The sequence below is a fragment of the Gymnoscopelus braueri genome, assembly GCF_963280865.1.
Source record: "Gymnoscopelus braueri genome assembly, chromosome: 15".
In the NCBI taxonomy this organism is placed as follows: domain Eukaryota; kingdom Metazoa; phylum Chordata; class Actinopteri; order Myctophiformes; family Myctophidae; genus Gymnoscopelus; species Gymnoscopelus braueri.
Genome location: NC_137620.1, coordinates 24,926,050 through 24,937,180, shown reverse-complemented (window position 1 = coordinate 24,937,180; position 11,131 = coordinate 24,926,050). Strand labels below are relative to the sequence as shown.

At 41.6% G+C, this 11,131-nt stretch overlaps 1 protein-coding gene across 2 annotated transcripts in view; it reads left to right on the top strand.

Moving 5' to 3' along the window:
• The first annotated feature begins 4,472 nt into the window (after positions 1-4,472).
• The window catches only part of LOC308102272 (GRB10-interacting GYF protein 1-like), a 30,367-nt gene continuing 23,708 nt past the window's right edge, over positions 4,473-11,131 (top strand). For both annotated transcript variants that reach the window (XM_080451908.1, XM_080451907.1), the window contains exons 1-3: positions 4,473-4,715; positions 8,075-8,704; positions 8,891-8,954. In XM_080451908.1, coding sequence (XP_080308034.1) covers positions 8,920-8,954 — 35 coding nt within the window. In that variant the 5' untranslated portion in view covers positions 4,473-4,715; positions 8,075-8,704; positions 8,891-8,919. The remainder of the gene's footprint in view (positions 4,716-8,074; positions 8,705-8,890; positions 8,955-11,131) is intronic.

Genomic DNA, 11,131 nt, shown 5'->3' with positions numbered 1-11,131 from the left:
GAGCCTAAATTAATCATCTTTGCTTTGAGGCAGTGGTGCAAAAAGTACTCACACTTTTTACTTAGTAAAAGTATCCCAAAAAAAAGTAACTAAAGTTTTTCAAATAATTGTAGTGGAGTAAAAAAAAAAGTACAATATTTGCCACTGAGATATAATGGAGTAGAAGTAAAAGCATTGAAAATTGGAAATACTCCAGCGAAGTAAAACACATCAAAATTGTAAAACACATCAAAATTGTACTTAAATACAGTACTTGAGTAAATGTACTTGTTACTTTACACCACTGGTTCTCACTCCTGTGTTTCTGTCTGTCTGTGTGTCTGTCTGGAGATAGAGCTAATCTTGCAAACATCTTGACCAATTAGCACCACATTTCTTGTGCACACAATGGCTATCTCAACACCTCCACAATTTGTTTTCACTGAATAGGCTACTTTTTGAAACATTAACTTGACATTAACATTAACTATAATTTTATAATGGGAGTCATCCATGACTCCCATTATAAAATTATAGTTAATGTTAATGCCAGCCCAGATTGGGCTGAAACCTTGCCAGAATTTGGAGTCATATATAGATTAACTGTTGACTGACATCAGAGAATTGCCACATGAAGTTCCAGGATCCATATTGGAGTTAAATTGACTCGCCCTAAATTTCAGCCCAATATCCGACTGGTGTGGCTGTGATTTAGTGACAGACAGACAGACAGACAGACAGACAGACAGACAGACAGACAGACAGACAACTTGAACTTGATTTTCTGATGACAGGCTTGGACTTTTTACAGGGGCCAGTTGAAGTGATTTGTGTAGCTCCCTCTGGTGTTGTGTTTGTGATCGTCTTTGACGTTTTTTGAAGTAGTTTGACAGGTACATGGGTGTCTTTGTGGCGTAGTGTATCTTGTAGACCAGGCCCATTGCAAGATGCTGTACTCTGTCCTCTACCCTGAGCCTTCCCAGCCGGGCAAAATGAGCAGATGTTAGATGAGTTGTAGGTGTAAGGCCAAGCAGTAACCTGACCAGTTTGTTTTGGGATGTCTGGATGCCTTGTTTTTAAGGCCTTTGTGGTATTATGGTACCATTAGGTGCATGCATAGTCGAGGTGACATTGGATGAGTGCTCCTGCTAGAGTCCTCAATGTATTCCTACTGACCAGTGAGGAGATCCTGTACAAAAATGCTGTTCTATGGTTGACTTTTTTGATTACTTTAGTTGCCATTTTTTCCACTGGAAAGATTTGCCTCTAAAATACAACCCAGGTAGGTAATTTCCTCTTTTCTTGTGATAACATTGTCACCCACTTTTACAGTGAAGCCATCGAGGGCAGGAATTTCAGGGAGGCCACGAAGGCCATGGCCGTCGTTGCCCCTCAGTTTGGCCTGGTGCCCCTCAAAGAAATGGCATGCCCTGAGGCCACAGTGGCCTTAATGCCCCAGCTAACTGTACCACTTTCTCTTCTGTCTCTTTCTTGTCATGTAGACACCCAACCCGATCTCCAGAGATTACCGTAACATTGCACGGAACGAGTGCACTTCATTCCGTGGATAGCCGCCTCGGAACTCCCGAATTGCGTGCATATGGTACGGCGCTGCCTTTGTGACAAAACCATTTCGGAGGCGCGCAGTCACAGGCGAATTGTTACCCCGTGAAGGACCACCGAGGGAGCTAAGGCGACCGAGTTGCCGTCCTGAACGGTGTGACATTCGCCTGTGCCTACTCAGCGCTGTTTGAGTTATGTACCGATAGGCACAGAATCGTAAATTTTATTGTGCGGACTGCTCTGCTTCCGGGTTTTTCCGTGTTGCGACTGGTTACGCCCACCGTGGGACTCGCCGTACATATGCACGCAATTTGGGAGTTCCGAGGCGACTATCCACGGAATGAAGTGCACTCGTTCCGTGCAATGTTACGGTATTCTCTGGAGATCAGGCTGAGACACCAGTGTCTTTCGTTGAGATTCTGAATTCTCAACTCCCCATCCCATCCCCATCTTTAAACCAATCCAGTAACTTTGGTGCAGGGCTGAGCATGGATCAGATTGTATAAATACCATTACTTATGTATTTCACTGCAGATAGTCTACATATCAAATTTAAAATCATCTTAAATTCAATTAATTCTTTCAATAGACTAAAATCTTGTTTTATTTGATTGCCTTCCTGCCCTGGCATTTGGCCTTTGTGCCCTCAAAAAATTTACAACACCAAAGGCCAAGTGGCCTTGCCCCTAAAATTACGAAATTCCAGGCCTGCTTGCAATGGTTTATTTTGGACCCAAAGAGAATGGATTAAGTTTTACCCATGTAATGATTTAGTTTGTTATCTAAATAACAAACTAAATCATGGGGGGGGGGGTCCGTTCAGATCCACCACCTGTTCTCTCCCCTCCAGATGGGATTGCATCCAGTTCACTGATGTGCAATCAAATCCGATTGCTTTTAGCTCATAAGCACAAACACGATATCTAAAACATGGAGCAGTTTTGGGGGGAATGGTCGAGCTCTACGTAAACTATGTAACCGATGTGGACAATCATGGCATGTATGGCCCATACATACGAATGAATGGAATTCATAATAGACAGACAGACACATACATAATTGTCTCCGCCGAAGGTGGAGAATATGTTTTCGCTTTGTGTGAGCAAACATTGTTAGCCAAGCTAACATTGGGCAAGCTCCACGTGACACGTGTCAATTTGTTGACACCAATGCCTCTGATTGGCTAGAGGGACGCGTGACGAAATAAAATTCTATAAATAGGTGTGTCACTTCAAAAAGCCTCTACTTTTTGAAGTGAGGTAAAACAGGATCAATCAGACTTGATTGGAACAGTACCTTCAGTAAGTCCAAGTCACCCGTCTGTGCGTGTGTGTTTCCCTCTGAGAACACCTAACATTGGTCAAGCAAAGGCGCAGAAGGCCAAAGCTAAGAAAGCATACTCATCTACAATTGTAACGTAGAAGAGGACTAGAGTTGAAATGATCCCACAACAAAGCCGAACTCTTAATACGTGTCAATATGTTGACATCAATGTCTCTGATTGGCTAGAGGGACGCATGACGAAATACAATCCTATAATAAAAAGGTGTGTCACTTCAAAAAGCCGTTTACGTTTTTGAAGCGAGGTAAGACAGGATCAATCAGTCTTGATTGGAACAGTATCTTCTAGTCCAAATCACCCGTCCGTGCGTGTGTGTGTCCCTTTGAGAACACCTGACATTGGTCAAGCAAAGGCGCAGAAGGCCAAAGCTAAGAAAGCATACTCATCTACAACAGTAACACAGAAGAGGACTAGAGTTGAATTGATCCCACAACAAGACCGAAATCTTAATACGTATTAATATGTTGACACCAATGCCTTTGATTGGCTAGAGGAATGCATGACGAAATACAATTCTATAAATAGGTGTGTCACTTCAAAAAACCGTTTACGTTTTTGAAGCGAGGTAAGACAGGATCAATCAGTCTTGATTGGAACAGTATCTTCTAGTCCAAATCACCCGTCCGTCCGTCCGTGCGTGTGTGTGTCCCTCTGAGAACACCTGACATTGGTCAAACAAAGGCGCAGAAGGCCAAAGCTGATCAAACACACCAATCAACTGCTGAAACTGTTCAAGACAATGAAGATGAAGAAGACAGACAAGTATTTGAACAAACCAGTCAATTATGACGACTCCCATATGATAGATTGCTTCAATGTAAACAGAGCATTGCTTCAATTAAACAGAGCTAAGAATCACAAAGAAAGAATGAAATTAATCAGAGACAAAAAATCGCTAAATGACAAAAGACGAAGACTAGCCATGAATGCTTACAATATGACACAGCAAAGATTGCTACAATCTCTGGAAGAAAAAGTAGAAGAGTCTGAAGAGAACATCGAAAGGAAAAAAAGGAACTGGTCAGAGTATTTAAATAATGAAAGACATTTTTTTTTAAATAAATATTTCTTTAACATACACCTTTTTATTTAACTACAGTATATATCTTTTACTCTACTGTATCTCATTAGTTATTGCTATGATAATATAATTGCTATAGTCTGCTGGCGGAGACTTGTGCTCCGAGGAGCACATTTTCTAGTTGTGACATAATTTCACATTGTGAGTGACACCTCCCGGACAAATATGATCGGATATGTATTTGATTGTAGTGTAGCGAATCTAGCGATCACACAGTTTGGTCTCGCGAGGATGAGTTGCATGTCCAAACCCGTGGTCCAAACTGTTCAGGTCGAGCTTAACGTTCGCACTGATGCGATGCCTGCTAAAATAATGTACACCTCGACGTACGATGGTGTCGCCTATACCCCCGCGCAGATCTACAAACTAATTTGAACGGGCTTGAATTTTGTCCGTTGGCTTGTAGATCTGTTCGCTGGTGAAGTCACGTGGTGCGCACACGAACGGCCATGTTTCTGAAACACAAACAACGCACGGAGGGGAGGGAGCAGTAGAGAGGAGCACACAGAGGCAGACCAGAACACTGATACGCAGCAGCAGCGACCGAACGAAGGAGGAGAGCGAAAGAGAGAGGGGAGGACATTAAATAAATAAACACAAATAACACACAAAAAAAACCGCACGACTTTGTGTGGACAAAGTACGATTCTAGTCGAATGAGAACGTTGTTTACATGAGAGACCAATGCATTAGGATCTAAAGAGGCTGTAAACACACCGTGCGGGGCTGACCATAAAAACCACACAGAAGGTAAGAAGGAGCCCGTTGGTTCCTGTTCTTTTTTTTGCAGCTAGCTAGCTGGCTAGCACACGGCTAACGTACACACCGTCACTTGTCGCGGTCAAGACGCGCACGCCACGCACGCGGGTGCACAACAGCACGCGTGCAAAGTGTTTTTTTTTTTGTGCCGAATGTGAATTGTAAGAGCAGCCGTTTTTTTTGGCGTAGTTTGTCGTAGACGCGTTGTTTACATTGCCTAAAGCTAGCGAATAGCAACATGGTAGGTAGAGGTGGACGTCCCGTCCGCTCCGCACATTGGTAGAGCGGAGCAGGCCAGACGGCTGCGATAACCATACCCAAGGTGTCGTTAGTGACGTCACAACTAAGCGTCATCGTGGGGCTAGCCGCCAGCAACTCTTAGATCCTATTTTTCATATCTGGAAATCTAGAGTTGCAATACCAACCCCTTGACAGCCCATACAATCCAAACAGGAAAGTTCTATCTGATTGTATTAAACGACGTTAAACTCACCACCAGCATTGCAGCTGTAGGTAAAGCTTGAATGATCGTCTTTCTATCTGCAAAGTTTTTGTTTCATAAAAATCCATTCACATTGTGAGTGACGCCTCATATTTGAACCGGGGACCCCCCACACTGACAAGCATTGTAGGCTTTACATTGATTGAGTTTGACTCAGTTCCACAGATAAATATTGTAAAAATAGCCAAACTACAAGGCCAATTTCTGTTCATAAGTAAGTAATAATAATTATTGTAGGAGAGCATATAAGAGTAAATTTATTTGTTCTAGTTTCTCAGACATTGTTGTGGCAGCAATAATTAACAAACAGATATAATCAATAACAGAAAAAGGGAATAGCAGTAAAGACAACATAGTTTATATGTGGTGGGTCCACTCCAGCGCACTTTGGGTGCCTAAGGTGCTTTGTGCAAGGTTCCTTTTCCTAAAGTTCTAAACATCCATTTACCTGTATCTCTGTGTGTATGTAAAAGCTGCACAATGACGCGTGACAGTGTCCATGGCATGTGTTTAACACACAGGCTGCCTCTTGGGGGGATTATTGTTATTATTGTAATTGTAATTAATATTATTAGCATTGTGAGCTTGTCGATCGGCTGTTTTCAGCGAAAGCTTTCCCCACAATAACAGAAAATATACTAGTATTGAGCCCTGAGGGACTCCGGTTACATTATGGGGCTAACATAGGGTTTAAGTGGTTAAAATATATCGAGATGAGTGAAGGCTAAGTTTTGTTTATGACATCACGGTCCCATCCGTGGTGTTTTCGTCCCATCACTCCGCCCCCCTCCAGTCCTCCGCCATAACAGACCGTCATATTAGAACCGAGGCCTTCTCTCTCTCGGGCTGTTAGTGAAGAACACCGTATGCATGGTAGCTACCAGCTAATGTTATGCAACCCGAAATATGATCTGCTGGACCGTATCGTTCGCCGTTATGTTCGATTTATGACCGCAAAAGTCCATGTTCCATGCCTGCGGCCATCGGCGTTGACACTTGGCTGCTTTAAGTGTGCAGCCAACGGGCCAGTTGATGTTGGCTAACTTGTAGCCTGTGTTGAAGCGCTAGTAGTACTGTAGCCTCCTTCCCTCCTTCACGGCCCCTACAGCCCGTGTGCTTACTATTCATTGCGGCCTCAGTCTCCGAAAAATAGATTTTGATTCCATCGGTAGGTTTTAGTTTTTAGTTTTCAAAGCACAGGGCCCAACATTTTAACTAAAACATTTGAAAATGTCCAGATAACCTGGGATGTTTATTGATTTAACTAGTGCTGCAGGAAATCTGTGCCCCTCATGTCCTCACTTAGTAGCCTCTAGATATCCTGATTTGGTATAGCCTATGTACCATAATAACAACAGGCCTACAAAGTTTGTGCTATATATATGGGTGCACATTTTTCCTGAAGTTAAAAAGAAACTCGGAATAAGATGCTGTAGGACTGCAACTACTTATTTTCATACTGATTAATCTGTCAATGATTATTTAATGTGTGGTTAATTTAGAATGTAAGGTAACAAAATATAAGGTAACAAAATGATGGTATCACATCACAAGTTAACTGAACCCAAACAAGGCATAGAAATGTGTTTGCCCTGTTGTCGAAATATGAATGAAAAGTTAAAACAGCCACTGTATAATGCCAACAATTTATCATTTATTAATAGCCTCAACCCACCAACACAGTGTGTTATGGTTATGCTTAAAGACATGCAGACCACTCGCCCTACCCTGCATCAGAAACATAACCTTTCCATTTAATATGGAACAAAAACAAGTATTCACATTTTGTTGAAGTAATCATCACAGTCGGAAACAAAATTTACATGATACTTTCCTAAAGTCATTCTATTACAAAAAAAATATTCAGTTTTTGAACTGCTTCACCTCTAGTTTATACAAGTGTATTTGAACTGAAATGACATTGTTAAGGGTGTGTTTGAGTGTGATAAGTGTGTGCACTTTGCAGTGTGCACATGAGTTTAATATATATTAGGGGGAAAGGGTTGCCTTAAATCCAGCATACCCCTTTTGTCAAAAGAAAGTCAAGTTGTTAATCAAGATATGAATTTGTGAATTCAAATTTGAATGTTTTTTTTGTTTTGTTTAGTTTTTTTGTTTTCAGGTATGTCATATCTAGCCAAAACAAGCTTATTAAGCAGTTGGTTACAGACCTTGTAGGCTCCTAATCTAGTAATAAGACCATAACATTGGCTTCATCTAGCTTCTACTGTATAAGTTCTGGGTGTAACAATGAAGAAGCATGTTGCCTCTTTAGTGCCCATCTCTTAGTTAAGTTCAGGTGCTATCCCTTATTCAAATATGTAAAAATAAATATGTTAGCTCTCCAATAAGTTATTGTTGAAGTTGTGCATGGTTCACTTCCTAAATGGATTACATTGTGCATAGTACAAAGGGTAATACAAGCTCAGATGTTTACCACCAACGTATAACTCATTTGGCTGGATATTGCTTTAGTGGCCATGCCATTTGCAGGTGCTTTCTTGCCACTTCAAATGAGTCGACCCCCTGGATTTCTCTTTGGGAAATCTCCCATGAGCATATTTATTCCACGAAGGAACACAGCAGTGTTTTTCAATTAGCTCGACGTGCTGAAACAAATACATTCTAAAACCATAACCAGTACCATAACAGAGAGTCTCAAGGAAAGCAGCCTTGAAAGTAGCGTGTCAAACCAAAATAAGAGTAAATCAAATTACACTGTCTTGGCTGTGAATACATGGGCAGGCTGCCAAGCAGTGAGTGAAAGTGTGTCCCACTAGGTAGTTATTTGATTAAATACACACTTCTTATCTTTAAACCTTAGTCTGTTGTTTTCTTTTTTCCACAGTGGTGCAAAAGGAGGAGGGCAGGAAATAGAGGAGTTACCTAAAGGGTCTCCGTCAATCCACATTTCATCCTGAGCGAGAGAACGAGGCACAGAGGGAGGGAGAAGAGAGTGGAGGAGTGAGAGTCGCGTCTGCTCTTGGCAGCTGTTCCAGCAGCCTGTTTTGCTGTTTGGCTGTTATTTTGTTCCTGCGTTAACTTTTTTGATGAATCAGTTCATATTTTTAACTTCAATGTGATACATATATATAAAATATATATATATAACTGCTGTTGTCAAAAAGAAAATCATTATTACTACTATCGAGAGTTTTATTTCGTTTCATCGTTCAATTCCAAGGTTTTTTGAGTTTGTTTTATTTTTGACAACCCTTTTTTGGCTGTGAGTAGCAGGAGCTTCCATTCTCCAAAACGAACAATCCTCAATCCCCTGCTTTACCGAGTAGGACCCGATAACCTGGTATTCCTCAAGCACCTGAAACTGGCAGCTATTTTCTTTGTGTCTGTGTGTTTGGGGAGCGCTGTGACCACAGCTAAAGCACCACTCAGCCTTCTAGTCACCTAAGCCTAACTAAAGCCAGCCAGCCCTAGCCTGGTCCAGTCCAGTCCAGCCTGCTCCGATCATCTGGACAGGGTAAGACAGCTAAGAGGTGTGTGTGCTTCCTGACGGTTGCACACATGTTTGACGGTATCCATAATGTGTGACTGTTTAATGGCACCATGTATATCTAAATCTGTACATTTAACACGCTCAAGTGCTGTTCTCTACATGAACTATTTGTCCAAAAAAATATATATATATATATTATTTTGTCCTCAGATACTCAGTTCTTCGAGGACGTGAGGAATATGACTGCTGAGACTCTTAACTTCGGCCCAGAATGGTAAATATATATGTATATGCCTTTTATTTATAGTCCACACCACAGTGAAGATTGACAGGAAACAGGGAGAGAGGGTCGGGGAGTGACATGCAGCAACGGTCCACTGGGCTCGGGAATCGAACCCGGGACTCGCTGTCAGGCATCAGAGCCCATGTGGTATGCGCCTTAACCACTCGGCTATTGGCGCCCCCCATAATATGGTTTCCATAACAACTTCAATTTACCACAAATTCCTATATCTGTTAAAGGACAGTGACCAGGTTTTTAATCGTGATATAGTTTTTTTTGCATGCTTACTGTGAGAAGAATTCATACCTCAAACCATGTGTACAGACTTAATTTGTGACTCACAGCTTAACTTTGCATTTAAGAAGAAATGTCCGTCACCTCAAAAATCTCTACAAATGATATACACCTTTGCACTGAATGTCATGCAAAATCTGGAAACCTTTTCTATTCAATGCACAATTGCATACATGTATATCTTCCAACCTAGTGAAGTGGTTAACTGAAAACATAGACATATCTTTTCTGTTTTAGAGGTTGGCTCTCTTCTCATTCATTCTGTCTCCTGAATGTTGTTGGGATGATTTCAGATATGAATATTTCTACCAGACCTTATGGTTCAATGGACTATTGGTTAAAGGTTATAGAAATTGCTTCCACAATACATTGCACCAAAACCTGGCTTCTATTATTGTTTTTTGGCATCCATTTTCCCGTGTCAAAACAGTCAGGCAGTTCCATCAGTGAAAGAGTTGTATTTGTGAGCAAATGGAAAGCATCTAAGTCATGTTAAGATGGCTAGCTACTAATTTAATTGAGAACGCCATTCATGTTTAGTATGTGACAAGATAAGCAGATGATTAGAGAAAGGCTTGCTGTTTGTATGTTCATAAATGTTTTTTTGTGTTGATTGTTGGTGTAGCCTCAGTAGGTGAAGGAAACAATATATATATATATATATATATATATATATATTTTTTTTTTTTTCTTTTTTCTGATTTCACGTTTTGCACTGATATTTAGACAAAGACAAACCACCTGAATGATGGTCATCAGGCAGAGCCCGTAGAACAATATCTGGATGCAATGCCACACAGCTGACTTGTTTGGTATATTGATTTGTCATATCCATTTAGTTACAATACACACATGACTGATTTGCAATTTTTGCAGCCTAGTTATTGGTCCCTCAAGCATTTATATTTTTAGTAGGTCTGTCTGTCCGAAATGTTCACATACAGAGAGCTGGTTGCAGCTTATCACAAACTAGTCGAGAAAGATGCAAGTTGGAAATGCATGTCCCACCCGGTTATGCAATACCCGTCTATTTGTGTCCCTTTTATGCCCATATATGGAGATTTCTGTATCTGTCTGTCTGTGTCCCTTTTATGCCCATGCATGTAGATCTGTGTCAGGCATGCCCAAATATGGAGTCCAGGTCAGTCTATGATGTCAGTAGCACTATGTACCAACAGCTGGGACAGGAATTTCCAAGCTTTTATTTTTTAGCAAAACTAAAAACTAAAAGCCTGGAGATCGAGGCTAGGAATTTACTTCCTGAAGCCACACTCACACATGCACGGTGATGCACGCCCATACACAATACACACCCATGGGGAGGAACACAATACACACCCATGGGGAGGAGGCGCATGCTGCAGTGCACGTGATTGTGGCCTCGAATCCTGACACAGTCAGTCGCGCGACTCGCAAGCAGCAAGCTGCTGGCTGTGTTGCAGGCACTCGTCACCGATGATGAACGCACCGTGATGGTGCAAAAATATGCCGTGAACGTCCCAATCTGGCGGATAAAAGCAGCGCAGCACAGGGCACCAACCTTGGGGAGGGCACCAAACGGCGAGAAGAAAAAAAAACGGCTGAATTTAGGCGCTACAACATTGAAACGCACCGGTGAAGCGTCCTTTTTTCAACTAGACCAAAAAAGTTATGTGCACCCCTGACTATGACATAAATTCTGGACAACCGCCTGTCCGACCAACACAGCAGCATGGCACTTCCTCGGGTCGTCAGCGACACACTCGCTGAGTTTGAAGTATGGTTTTCGATGATGTAACTTGCCATGATCTAAATACAAATTTAGTGCATTTAAGTTTCAATTTAACTTACTGTGAGAAGAATTCATACCTCAGACCATATGTATAGAATGTATT